The following is a 14,803-nucleotide window of genomic DNA, read 5'->3' as shown; positions in this document are numbered from 1 at the left end:
GTCCCTTCACTCCTCAGTCAGCCTCTCTTTTTCTTTCTCCCCACCCCCCGCACCTTTTTTCTCCAACTTGATTTTACTACCCACCCTCTTTCTGCTGAAGGCTTTTAAAATCAGGGCTTTCCTTTCCTGCTAACTACACATACTGTTCTAGTCACTTACCAGGAGAATTCACACTTGGAAAATTTATGAAAGAATTCACACCTTTCTACATCAACTTCTTTTCCTTTTGCATAGACAGTTTACACTTGAAAGACTAATGCTCACTGACAAATTTTGGATGGGACACTGCCTCTTTTTGCGCCACCATAGCTACGGGCCTGTTCCCCCATAGTGTATTAAACCTTGTTGAGACATTCAAATTGTAGGGGTCTTTTATTTTGCCAGAACTAGAAAACATCCCACATTACAGGATATCCTATCTGATTAGCCTTAATAGTACTGCAGCAAGCTCATAAGGTAACTTATATCCAGAGTAGCTGCTCCTGTTCCTTCCAGCATTGGTTGCTGATATATTTAGCTGTTCATAAACCATATAATTCCTAGCAGTAATTTACTTTCCTGTTTAGTGATGGGATAATATATACAGCAATAACACTGCAACCAGCACTTGCAGTGACACACTGAGCTTTCTTCTGTTGCCTCCCTAAAGCTGTTGGAAGTAGCAGAAAGTTACAGAGTACATTGTACTCCAGTTAGAGATGCTTTGGGGCAGCACAGGACTAACAGATGGGCATTTCCCCTAAGAAAATAATTTGTATTAAAAGTAATGTGGTGTACTGGTTCTGTGCTATCAAAGCTAGATGGAATTTTAGCAATGAGACAAAGAAACTGCAGTCTGTTCTATAACAATGTACTCTGTGGTTGATATGTTTTATACAGTTGTGTAATGTTCTGTAACAAGGAATTATCCTTGGAAGTAATGAATAATGAAAACTCTTATCATCCACAGAAAATGAGCTTCTGCAAAAAATGCGACAAGGCAGAGGAAGGACTGCTCCAGGTTTAAAGGCAGTGCTTGCTTTCTCCTGTGTGAAATTATTGAGGTTAAAAGGCAGCAAATAAATGGCCATTCTTGAGTTTTAGACAAAGCAAGTATTAGGAACAGTAAAAGTAAAGTATGCTCCAGGAATGGAGTGCATCCAAATGTCTGTTTCAACTAACAATGAAAAGTCCCAGCCTGCTTTCTGTTCACAAAGGAAGCCAAAGGGCTGAAACAGAGTTGGATTAACCTGCTTTAAAAGACAAATAATAAAAGCTTTAAAACCTGGCCTTTACTTAAATGTCTTTTCCTCTCCAAAATTGGAGTAAAGGCCTCCCAAAGCCTCTGTTGGAAATGAAGGGCTGTCAAGCAGCCACTGCTTCTGAACAAATGTCCCTTGTTGCTTGTACATGTCTTGCTTTCTTCTTCTAGTGAGATCATTTTATCACCAAAGCCGCCTTTCTCCTCTTCCTTCCTCCCAAAAATACCTATAAAATATGTTGAGTGTGTTTGTGATGCATTGAAATAATCCTGGCTCCTTTTCCACTATTCCTGTAAATAGTGTTTTGCGCCTTCAGTTTGGATTCCAAATAAGTGTCTAGCCTTCAGATGAAATAGATTTGGCTTCATGATGAAATCCCAATATAGCATTTACTGAATAATAGTGTGAATACTTTTGGGTTTTTGTTCTTCTTAGAGTGACTTTATGCTTTTCTGTCCTAAATGAAAGATTGATGCATGTTAATATATTAGGCTCACCCCTTGCTGATCCTTCTCATACATGGATTACTTTTGGTGCAGGTTCCATGGAGCATTTTTTTGTTCTTGTTCTGAAGCAGTTTATGAACAAGTAGACTAGTAATACCATCTACTGTGTTACGTTCAGGGTAGAGAGCTGAGCTGAAAACTTTGGAATAGTTTAGTTTCAGCAGCCCAGCTTTGAATACAGTCTGTTTTTTACACATAGTTTAAAAAGCTCTTTGGGATCCTTCATCATGAGAAGTGCTGGATTAATGTGAGAAGTTTTCGTACACTCTGTAACTGCTTGGTGCTGTTGAGATTTCATTATCGCTTTGTGGCTCCCAAATGCATGGTAGATACTATGCTGAGCAAATAAATTTTACAAGGCTCTGCCCAAAGCACTTAACATCTACATTTGCACATGTTGCATCAAAGAAGAGATGACTGAGCCAGCTGCACTGGCTCCCAGTTGAGTTCTGGATCCAGTTCAGGGTTCTGGTTTTGATATTTAAAGCCCTTAACGGACTGGGACCAACAAACCTGCGGGACCATCTCTCCCACTGTATCCTGGGAGGGCCTTGCACTCTGTAGACAAGCAGTTACTGGTGGTCCCTGGCCAGAGGGACATTCGCCTAGCCTCAACCAGGGCCAGAGCTTTTTCAGCTCTGGCACCAGCCTGGTGTAATGTGTTCCCACTGGAGATCCGGGCCCTACGGGATTTGTTGCAGTTCTACAGGGCCTCTAAGACAGAGATGTTCCACCAGGCCTATGGCTGACTGTCCATGCCCTTTCCATGCCCACTATATCTTTTCGCCTGGATGTGATTGGGAGAGCCATCTCACTGTCTGCATTGTATGGCATTATTACAATCTTTTTGGTTCTGATATACACCTTTTTATTACTGTTTTTAATGTGATTTATCCTTGTTTTTAAGTATATTTAATTGTATATGATTATTACTATTATGACCTGCCCTAAGCCTGCTTGGGGGAGGGCGGGATATAAATGGAATTGAATGAATGAATGAATGAATGAATGAATGAATGAATGAATGAATGAATGAATGAATGAATGAATGAATGAAAATGTGAAAAGGACACAGGATTTTTATTGCTGCTGCTCGCTGCAAGAGAGGTATGCATTCAGCATTGTTGCATTACTTAAAAGTTTGTTACAAATTTGTGTTAAGTTGGGTGTTATTGGTGCAGAGCTTAGATTTTCCTGCAAGAACACAAGTAGAAACCTTGCCTTTTTCCTCTTCTTGTCCTATCTACTTGCTTTATAGAACATTTGGCTTAAGAGCTCTCTCTCAACAGGTGGTGACTCACACAATACCCCCTGAAACTAAAAAGCTATTTACAGCACACTTGCTAAGAGATATATCCAAAGATTATGATACTAATATAGATCCAAAATAAAAATTATTTCAGGTGGGATGTCATGTTGGTCTGTAGCAGAAGGGCCCTACGGGCCCAGGTCCAGTAGCATCAGGTCCAGTAGCACCGTAAAGACCAACTAGATTTCCAGTGTATGAGCTTTTGAGAGTCAGAGCTCCCTTCATCAGATACGAGGAGTGAAAAAAGGAAGGAATCCTTATAATCAGTGTGTCAGGAAGCTAGATGGAGGAAATGTTGTAATTAGCTTGATAGAGCACGGGTAAGAAGGGCAGAACGACTGAGAACAACTCCCCAATATCCCATAATATGAAAGCTCAGTTATTTATCTGGGTGGATAAAAATCATTGAGGTTTCTTTTAAGGTTCAGCTATGAGTTTCTTTTTTTTAAAAAAATGGTTTTCCCACCTCAGCAACCATATTTGACCCCAGGAAAGCTGATTCCCAGGATTGTTAGATCTGTGTGGAGTGATAGTAACCAGGGGAAATGGGATGCAGCAAAAAGAGGAAAGAAGACTAAATTTCTCTTTCATCAGCAGAGCTACACTGAGGAGATGGGACAGATTTGCTCTCCTCATGACAGCAGTTCACTGATCCTTGAGGCTGTTACTCCATACAGGTCCCATAACGCCAGCAATCAACTTTTCCAGGTCAGAAATGGTTGCTGGAAATGGGAGGAGAAAGAGGGAAACGTCAGTGAGCCTTGTGCAAGGCAATCTGTAGTTCCAGCACAGCAAACCATGCTTAGCTGAGTGGAGTGGTAAGATCCAAACCATTCTGGCTTAAAATGAAAGAACAGTACATCTTTCTCAAAACAGGATTTTACTCTTATGAAAAGCTACTTTTTCTTTATAAAGAAAGCTGTACAGAAAACATATGAATCCATCATAGTATAGTACAGTCGTTCATGCATTTATATTGTAGTTTGATGCTGGAGTACAAGGATTAACAAGTCACTACCAGCGTCATCCACCGATCCTTTTACTCCTTTTTTAGGCCTAGTAATTGCAAAGATCAGCCAATTGGCTCATTACTCTCTATACATTTATGACTCTACCTAACGTAAGAGGAGCCTTGCTGGATCAAACCAGTGGCCTCTCTAGTCCAGCATCTTGACTCACAAAGTGGCCTCCCAGTTACTCTGGAGGTGCAACTTCCAAGCCTTCCCCTGATGTTGCCTCTTAGCATTGGCATTCATAGGCTGTTGCCTCTGAATGTGGAGGTTCCCTTTAGTCATCATGGCTAGTTGCCACTGATAGATCTATCCTCCATAAATCTCTCTAATCCCCTTTTAAACAAACCAGGCAGAACCCAAGGCCAATGTGGCAGCAAGCACAACGTCAAACCAGAGAATCCAACCCAACCTGGCAAGCCAGTACCCAGGCAGGCAGCCAGATCTTGCAAGAAGCTAACACTTCCCCAAGGAAGACCTCCAAAAGTGAGAGGAAGGGTGTTTGGGGCACCCACATTCTCTCTACAGTCTGCAGCCTATATCATCGCTGGCTCAGAGAAGGAGCCTCATACGCTGCAGTGCATCTCAAGCACTCCTGTTCTTTCCCACCCCTCTAAAGAAGCACAACAACAATACAGCATGCATGAGCTTCATTTTAGGAGCATCTCTGGGCTCTGCTTGCTCTAAGAGACACACTCATGCCTAATCTCCTAACATCTCTTCTTGTTTCAATAATATTTGTGGTGCTTTTTTTTCTTTGCTAGTAGCAAGAACAACGTTTTTGGCACTGTATTTATGTATTTTCCACACAGAATTGTGCCAAGAGATGGTGTGGTTCAGTTGAGGGATTTTGTTTGTTTGCTTGCTTGTTTCTTTGTTTAGAATACAGTTTGGAATGTGGATTTTATATAATGCCAGTTAAATTGGATAACTTCCCTGCTGTTTCTTTCTACTTCTGAGTTTAAAGATTTAACTTTTGGGAAGTGTTTTTCCCCGAACACAGACTGGGTGGATGCAGGCTTCACTCATTCTCAAAGTCCATGGGAGGATAATTGAAGAGTGGCACATTGCCCTTCAATTGCTCAACCCTCCAGATGTGAGCAGTGTGGGCTGGCAGTGTCATATGTCTCTGAAAAACTCATCGTGCTCATTGGAGGGCATGAGAGGAGCCTCTGATCCACAAAAGAGAGGTGTAGCTAGACTGCCTGTTTTCTGGCCCAGTAACTCAGCAGCTTGGTGGAACACAATTTGTAGGGCTCAGCTGAGTAGTCCTTCACTGTTGTTGCTGCTGAAGCAGAACTTGTGCACCTTACATCCCCAAAAGGGCCAGCTGCCTCCCTGATGGCCTCCATCTTCATGGCCATCTGGGGAGTGGCCTTGGGAGAACCATACCCAGAAGGGGCAGGGAGGTGGCAGCAGGCTTGCTGTGACCAAAGTGAGCCAAAGTACTAGATTCAGATTGAAGTTTGCAAATTCCCAAAGAACACACAAGGTTATACTCAAAGAAATGTATTGACGGAAGCACAGAAGGGTACAGACATACAAGTGTGCAAGCAGAGAGGAAAATCACAAAGACTAGATAACTGAATTAATACACTTAAACAGACTTTCAGTCTTCCAGCACAAGGTTACCTTTCAGGCTAAACCAAAAGAGTCCAAACAAGGTTTCAGAATCTCAAAATCTAGAGACAGAAATCTTGGACTGGCACCAATCCAAGTGAGCAGGTCCAGAACACAAAAGCAGGTAGCAGACAATCCTTCAGCAACCATGCAGAGTTTAAAAGCAATAGCAATCCAGAAGGTGGGTGCAAGCTAGAATGAGTACTCTTCTTTTATCCAAAACTGTAGCAACTGGCCCGATCCTAATTAGCCAATCAAGGTCAGTGCATGTAGTAGAATGCTAGAATGATGCAATGTAGGTACAAGACCTTGAAGTTATAGTAGCATTGCACCTGCATAGTTCAATCCGAGCTCTGACACTGCAGAGTTATGATGACTTTATAGGCTTTTATCAGACCCAAAGCCTGAACTGAACCAAGAAACAGACAGGGACAAATCAGTTTCTTGGCAGTTTCTTGGCATGGGCCATAGATGGTCACCAACACTTAGACCTCCTGGGTGAGAGGACTTGATGCCCTCTTGCAGCTTCTGCAGCAGCACACATACTGCTTGAACAATGTCTGCACATCTGTGCCTGAGTACAGAAAGGCTTCTTTTTAATTTGGAAGCCTAACAAATGCATAAGTGACTCCTGTGAGATTTATTTTGTGTGGGGAGGGGGGTTCCTTAAAATATCTAAACCTCCCTCTGCAGTTATCCAGAAATTTCCTCCAGAACAATTACATTTTTCAGAACTAACAGAAACACATTGTAACTCCACTAAACCACTCTCCTCAAAAACAATGCTGTAAGAAATGGCTCTGAGAGATGTCTTGGTAAAGTGACAGGAACTATAGACTATACTACTGGGTAATGTCTGTTGGTGTAGCCATGCTCCTACTTGGAGTTTCCACATTGTTTAATATATCATGTCAAATTACTTATATTTTGTTTCTGCAATGTTTCATATCAGAATTTGGATTCATGCTTGTTTTCAAATTCTGCAATCCATACCCTATTACATTGTTTATTGAATGTCCCAGCTGTTGATCATATTGACTTACTCTGTGTGTAATCCACCTTCAGTTTAAGTGAGGACAGTAAATAACATAAAATAGAATAAAAACGGTCTGTATTTTAAAAATAGGATGGGATCAGCCACATAACAACATGTACAGGCCAAAGTCTGCCCCTAGGAAACCCCTAAAACACAGAATATGGGGGAAATTGTCAGGTTTAATCTAATCTATTGTCAGTGTAGTTTATTGGGTGATGAGTTGAATTTGCAGGGCCCTGATGTATACATCTGTGGACAAGCTCTCAGCTCTTGAGTCATCACAGTGATGAGCAGCTCCATTAGTAAATATAAGACTGTTGGATCATTATTCATGCAATCTCACAGATAGCAACTCCCTTGTTTTGAGGATTCTGGTTTCCAACACCAGCAAATCCAAACAGAATCCTGCAAGAATATTGCTACAGTCTCTTACAGGCATGTGTGAAAATAAATACCCCTGCCAGATTCTTATTCCCATGCAAAAAGAAAATTTAACTTGGTTTCTTAGAAAAATAGACTTACTGCCTTTGGAGACTATCAAATGAATCTGGCTTTTATGTAGTACTAGTTGTCTCACGCCTGCAGCTTAGGCTCATTGTAGCAGTTGGGGTCTTCCCAAAAAGATGAAACAAGCAGAATATGTTTGCTTCTGCACTTCAAGGCAGTAGAAATAACCTGAGATCCAGATGTAACGGGTGAGAGTTGAAACACACCAGAGTCTTAATCTATGTGTAGCTTTTTAAAGTAAATCAATAGAAATGACAGTGACTGGGCATGATCGAGAGAGACTGTATGTACTTGACTTCCATGCAGAACAGCGCCAAGAGGGAAGGTGGGAATCTTGCCTCAGAAATGAGGCTGTCCTCTATGAGGCTATAGACTGAAGTAATCCTTGTCCAGTTCATTGACGTGTAAAGTGGTGCTGGACATCTGCAGCTTCCAGTGAATTGTGCTGCTGTTATAATTGAAAAAGTGCTGCTCAAACAGCTCAGGTTCTTTTTGTCAAAAATTGTTGTACTGAGCCTTATAGTGGCCTTAGCCATGTACAGATAAAGCCCCTGGGTGGAATCTGGGCCTGCTGATTGTATCGCAAAATGTTTTCTCAGTTGCTGATTTAATTAATGACCCACTTTTGTTTCTCTTTATAGGTATCTTACCCGATATTCTATCAGATCTGTACAGCCCATCTGGAACAAAGGACACAAGTGGTGCAAAGTCCCCATGCCTGTATCACACCCCATACTCAAAGATAACATTAATTATGGATCCAAGCCGCTTCGTTTTAACCACTAAGGTGAAATGGTTTTAACAGTGGATCAAAACTGTTTCTGCTGCCCTGTCTCAGAATGTTGAAAGATCTGATGGCTGTTGCTTTAGGATGACCAAACTATTTTTCTTCATTAAATCCCGATCAAACCCTTGATACAAACTCCAGTGTCCTGTGATTTGTACCATTATACTCTTCTGACTGTCAAATGAAGGAATAATTTATAATTCACAATTCAGCTGAAATAGTTCACCTTTCATAATCTTTTAGCCTTGTGGCTGGTTCTACAGTTGCTCTAGTGCTACTGGAAAGTGAGCACTGAAATAAAGATTAAAATAGCAGTGCCCAGCAAACAGTACATGCTCACAGCAGTCAGACCCTCATTGTACAACATCATTAATCATACTTTAGCCTTCAACAATTTCTCTACTCTTGAATACAACATTGTAGGCAAATTCCACTGTCAGAACAGACTGATAATCTAAATTGATTTGTGTACTTTGTTGTCTTTTAAGATTTGGATTTTTTTTCATGGATAGTCATATTAGCAGATAGACTGAGAAAATATTGCTGTAGTCTAGTTGCTGGAAGACATGAGCCAGAGCACAAGGAGGATTTTAAGTGGACAAAGAGGGAGGAACAGAAGGAAGCAATTATCAAGCTATTGAAGTTCTCAGTTCTGGAGAATTCTGGATTTCTGCAAATAGAAGTAGGGAAAGGCAATGGGTCCTAAAGTCTGCATACTTTCTGATGCTGGTATATAGAAAGAAGGGAAATTCAGAGAGCAGGGGGTTCATGTTTTGCATGCTCCTGAAGTGTGAGTTGTCGAGAATCATGTGGCAGAGGGATAATCCTGGGTGAAACAACCTAAAATTCTGGGGGTCCTTATACTCTTCACTTGTGCCCTTTTCTGCCAAAGGCAGGAAGAAGTTTTTTTCCATACCTGACCAGGGCCGGATCTAGGGTTGCCAGTGCCCAGGGTGGAGCACACTGCCCCGTGGCAAGCTGGCTGCCCTGGCATGCCATGGAGCTGGCAGCGGCAGCGCGGGTGGCTGGAAGGCCACCCATGCCATTCGCCTGCCCCACGGAGGGGGCAGCCGGCCTGTCGCATGCCCCCTGTCCTACGGGGCAGGCAAATGGCACAGGTGGCCTCCCAGCCAGCTCTGCAGCGCGCCAAGGCAGCCAGCTTGCTGCAAGGGAGACACACTGACGGGGCAGCAGGCTTGCCACACGCCCCCTGCCCTCAGGGCAGGTGAATGGCGCAGGTGGGCTCTCAGCCCTCTGCTCAGCTGCCCACGCACTCCTGGTGGCTGGCAGCTGCACCTGACGCCCCCTCTGACGGCGCCGGGGGCAGACTACCCCCCCCCTGTCGATCCGGCCCTGTACCTGACTTACTGAGGGGCAGACTAAACATGACAGTGTCCATGGGACCAATCCATGAATGTAGGCACCATTTTAAAGCGATATAAAAATGCCACAAGGGCCCAGTCTTTGGCACAGTAGGCCAAGATACTCTTATCCGTCTCCCCCCCCCCAATCTTTTCAAATGCCAAAAGAGGTGCAGGAGGGCAGACAAGGGTGTCTCAGCTACTTGGATCAGGATCAGGCCCTCACAGTTTAAATTGTTTTTTAAAATCTGACCTGTGGACACCATCATGTCCAATTTGGCCATGAGGGAGGGATGCTAAAGAAGCAGGAGATGAAATAATCCTTTTGATTATACTTGATAAGGTCAAGCATTGTTCAACCAACTCTGCTGATATGACTCCCACTCATGCCATGAGCTCAGCAGGTAGCCTTGGGTAAACCTCTTAGCCGCAGCTCCCCAGCTGTATTGTGGGGATGATAATAACACTTTGTTCACTGCTCTGAATGGGTGCTAATCTGTCCAGAAGGGCGGTATGTAAGCACACTCTTATTATTCAATTTGATCTGGAGGTGGGAAGGCCCTTATGGAGTCATAAGACAACCCTTTTTAAAAGGAGAGACGTGACAGTGGCTGTCTCAAAAGGTGGGCATTTTACTGCACGTGGTGTCTTGGGTTTGATTTAAGATGGAGTTTGCCTACACTTTTGTCTTCATGGGCACAAAAGTTTGACTAGTAGCAGTAACTGAACAATTCTATGACAATAGAATTCACTAGTGAAGAGATATCTATCAGTACAGTGTAATAATCCCTACCACTATTGCTGAGCTAGTAAATAAAATATTTAAGCTATCATGTTCAAAAGAACTGTTATTGCCACCAAACTCAGCATGTACAAGGAATTGTTATCCAAAAGGCAGTCTTCTCTAACATCAAGAGACACAATCCAATGGGGGTTCTGAGCATGATCGACGGCCCAGAAAACTCCATCTTTCTCCTCTATATTGACCTATTGGATCCCTACCTGTTGCAACTAATTGGGCAATTTGGGTGTCTCCCTTTTGCAAAATGGCTAGGTCTAGGCAGGGAACAGGGAGGAGGTGCTGTTGCCTAATATTTATAGGGTTAACCGGCTGAGAAAGGGATGGAGCGGGATCCATTCCACTATCTTTTAGGGCGGGTTCTTTAGCAAGGGGGTATGCCGGATTTTTCCAAATGCAAACATCTGCGGAGTTTTTCTGGTGTCCTTTAACAAGAGTAACCCAGGTGGGGGCAGTTCTGTCCTGAATTAGGGCAGCTATATGAAGCCATTTATCCATGTGGGATATTGGTTTTCTGTCTGAGGTTTTGCTGTCATTGGCTAGCCACATGGGAAGGCAAACAGTGGCTGCCTTTGCTGTCCAGTCTGAATCCGTATAAATGGCAAGGGGACAGACAAGTGGTTCAAACTCTAGGACAACCCGGAGGGCTTCTACTTCTGCAACCTGACTGGAATGAGGGTAAGCTCCACCTTTAAGGGTGTAGGAGTCAGTCTCATAGAGTGCCCCATAGCCTGTTTTGTGATGCCAGCAATATGGAAGGAGGAACCATCATAGAACCAGCACACAAAGTCCCGTAGATGTGCTTCTGCTAGGGACTCTCCTCATACGATGGGCCACTGGAAGAGTTGCACTGGAGAAAGACGGCATTCGTGCTGCTCTCATGACTATGAGGCCATAGGGAGCAGGAGACTGCCTGTTCTCTTTTGAAACCTACTCCACAATTAACGAAGGTTAGGGTCCATTGCGCGATGCATCCATTGGATACTGCCTGTTCTGAATTCTACCTGAAAGGATGTACTTAAGGGGAGTGTGTGAGGTTTGAACTACCTTGGCATCTCCAAGAATGAATTCCGAGTGAGTGAGTGAGTGAGTGAGTGAGTGAGTGAGTGAGTGAGTGAGTGAGTGAGTGAGTGAGTGAGTGAGTGAGTGAGTGAGGCTCCATACAAGGGCTAGGCAGACTTTTTGGCAGGGCTTGAATTTTGCTTCAACAGGGCTTAAGTTTCTGGAAGTGTAGGCTACAATTCTCTGGGACCCTGATTGCTGCTAGGTGAGCATAGCTCCTATGCTTTGCTCAGAGGTAGCCAGCTATATATTGAAAGGTTTGGATATGTCAGAGTGTGTGAAAGCTGGGACACTAGCAAGGCTGCATTTTAGCTCAGCAAAGGCACATTGCTGTTCTGTTCTCCAGTGCCAAGGGGCATTTTATTAAACAGGGTATAAATTGGACAGGCTTTGTCCACGAAGGACTCAATGAAGTCCTGGGAAAAAGAGGTGCCTCCTAATTATGGAATGTCCATGGGAGCGAGTAATTTTGAAGTAACTTCTGCTTTCTGGGAGTCAGGAGTTCTGCCATGGGTTCCTAATGCAAAGCTGAGGTATTTTACTTCTGTCTTGACTAGCTGTACCTTTTCCCTACTGGGTTTTTAACCTGTATCCCTGATTAGACTGAGGACTTCCCTAGTTACTTCATGGGTCTTCTGTGTCAGAATGAATCAACATGTCATCTATATAAGAAACCACATGGGCTTGTGACTCGAGTTTCAGTCTATCTCACATCTGAACTAAATGAACCTGGCAAAAACTAGGGCTTGAATGGAAACCTTGCAGGGTTCTTTTAAAAGTGAACTGTTGATCACGGAAGGTAAAAGCAAATTTATACCTGCAGGACTGATGCAAGTGGATGGAATAGAATGGATTAGGCTAAATCTATAACACTCTAGTATTTGGCTCCTGCAGCAATGGCTGATAGGATCTCGTTATATTTTGCCATGATGGGGGCAACAGGAGGAGTCACTGCATTAAGGGCCAAGTGACTTTGTCTGCCTTAAGAATTGGCCATAAGGATGTGTTGCAAATGGATTAAATGTAATTACATCCCATTTAAAGATTCCTTCAATGGTTTTGCAAATTTCTGCTTCTGCTTCTGCTGGATATTTATATTGCTTTTGGGAAGGGGGATCCTTTCCCTCAATGAGGATGTTGGCATCTCTCACAGTACCACATTCTGCTTTGTCTTTTTACCCAAAAGTCAGAAAATTCTTTGATTCGTGGATCGCTAATAAGTGGGGCTAAGGGCATGTGGACTTTAAGAGCTGCACACCGGTGGATGGCAAATACCACTTCAGGGCTGCCATCAATACTCCAGAGGAGACCGTTTGTAAGGTCTGTGGTGAACTGGTGCTCACAAAAGAAAGGCATTCCTAAAAGTCCCTGATCTTCCCTTAATTTTCACAGGCAGTGATGAGGGTTTTGAGGGCTCCTACGGGCAGAGGGATGTTTTTCCAGACTTTAGCTCGGTGTGTCCCACCTCCAAACCTAGCAAGGGACATAGTTTTCACGGTTGGGTTTCCAGACACAGCTAAACTAGGGTGCAAGAGGTTGAGAGAAGCTCTGGCGTCTACAAGGATGGCAAGAGATTCACTCCCAGAGGTTCCAACGCCTGCCCTTACTGTCTGCCTCCCCCAATTTTCAGGTACTAGTTTGACCACAATTCCTTGGAGCAAGGTACGGACCTGGGGCACCCCTAATGCAAATCTACGTCTGGAGCTGATGAGAAAATGTCAGCTCTTCGATCAGAGCAGCTATGGGCTGGCTACTCCTATTTGGTTTGTTCTTTATGGACTGGAAGAGCACTGTAGCAAACACAGATGTGAGCTGCTTACCATATTGGGTCATGTCTGCCCAGTATCTCTAAGCTGGGCCCAGATCACTGCGCGATACTCGTCCCATGTGGATGTCTGGGTTTAGCGAGGACAGGACTGCTCTGGAACGTTTTGCGCCTGCTGGGAGCTGTAGGCCAGTTCTGACTAGGACTCCCTGGGTTATATTTTGGGGCGAGCTCATGATCAGGCTTGTAAGGGCATGTAAGACTGGGTCCAGGATCATTGCATTGCACTGGTCCTTCCAATTTCAGCTACCCCCACCATCACCATTCCGCTCTCAATTTCCCCCCTCAGCCTGCACAAGGCTGAGCAGATCAGTTACCTCTGTCATTCCTGTACTAGAAATGAGGCCCATTATTGACATATGTAACCATCTGAATGGGTTTGGGATGCCTGGAGTCTTAAGTTTCTGCAGGAGCTCACTGCTGGTGCCTTAAGGGCTCCAGACTGCCCAAAAAGATCTGCTACCTTTTTGACCCTATCAGAAAGTTCCCTTCATGTGAGGTTTGTGGGCTCCAGTGGTCCTAATGTTACTTCAATCTGTGAACTGAGGCCGGCATAAAGCAGCCGCTTAAAGTCATCCTAACCATAGTCATGGGTTTCTTGATTGTGACTTTCTCAGCAATGGTGACGAGGAGCTTCTTACCAGCTACATATGCCTCTGGATTTTCACCTGGAGCCTGATGCTCCATGACGCACAACACGTCTGCAGTTTGGCTGGACCAAACAAGCTACACAATTTCCCTCATCCACTGTCATATGAAGAGGAGAGATTCCCAGTTGCTACGCCTGACTCAATGGCTGGGGCATCCATACTGTATGTGCAAGGCCTTGTTAGCTGGGTTAGGTCTGCTCCTTTCATAGTGGGGTGCAAATGAGAGAATGCTGTGAACCATGCAATTCCAGTGTCCCTGTTAAGGGGGCCCAGCTGGTCTGCTATGGCTTTTGCTTCAGTGGCAGTCCAGGGGATTTCCTGGATCTCCTGGAGTTCTATGCATCTGTTAGCAGCATGCTTCTCTATGATTTTATTTTTTACCAGGTGAAGAGGAATGGAGTTTTCCCAGTCAGAATTGTGAAGGGTCTTGGAAACTGCATTCTCTAGCAAGGGCTCATAGGGAGCTGGGCCCAGGAGGCATGAGAGAGTCTCTGGATGGACTGAAGCTGTTAAGGCTCTCTGTAACCCTAACTGCTGTTTCAAGAACTCAGTCTCTTTGTGGCACATCTCGTGGCTGACTTTGGTGAATTGTGTTTTAGCTTGGGCAGCTAGATTTTGGGCTGCATGTTAGGCTTGGGTGAGTTGCTGCTCTAACACCACAATTCTTTGCTCGAAAGCCTGAGCAGGGGCTAAAGTCTCCTCTAATTTCTGCCTGGTGTCCTGGGCAGCGGACGCAAGAGTGCCTTTGTCCACAAGTAGATTGAATTTCTCGGTTCATAGCTTGTCTAGCTCCTGAGCCTGAAGGTCGTTTTGCATTGACCTCCCTGGCAATGCTTACAGTTATTCAGGGCAATCCAAAGGCCCCAAGCTGCACAAGCCTCTTTCTTAGAACCTCACAGCTTTTTACTCTCACACTGCACATGGAAAGCATCATGTAGTACCTGCAAGGGATTGAGGCATCTGAAAGAGACCAGCTCCCATGGGTTTTAGCCTTTCTTGACAACCCACTTCTCTAATTTGTCGAAGCTAGATTTTTGCTTGAACATTCTTGTGGCTTTCCACAGGAGGGTTTTAAATGTGGTAGAAAATT

General features: G+C 44.1%; 1 protein-coding gene across 1 annotated transcript in view; it reads left to right on the top strand.

The window, feature by feature from the left end:
• MRPS18A (mitochondrial ribosomal protein S18A) overlaps window positions 1–8,145 on the top strand; it is a 48,225-nt gene extending 40,080 nt beyond the window's left edge. The window contains exon 6 of the mRNA XM_054998365.1: window positions 7,871–8,145. Coding sequence (XP_054854340.1) covers window positions 7,871–8,015 — 145 coding nt within the window. The 3' untranslated portion in view covers window positions 8,016–8,145. The remainder of the gene's footprint in view (window positions 1–7,870) is intronic.
• The last annotated feature ends 6,658 nt before the right edge of the window (window positions 8,146–14,803 follow it).

The sequence above is a fragment of the Eublepharis macularius genome, chromosome 1 (assembly GCF_028583425.1).
Source record: "Eublepharis macularius isolate TG4126 chromosome 1, MPM_Emac_v1.0, whole genome shotgun sequence".
In the NCBI taxonomy this organism is placed as follows: Eukaryota; Metazoa; Chordata; class Lepidosauria; order Squamata; family Eublepharidae; genus Eublepharis; species Eublepharis macularius.
Note: the sequence above shows the minus strand (reverse complement) of the source record. Positions and strands in the feature narration are given on the sequence as shown.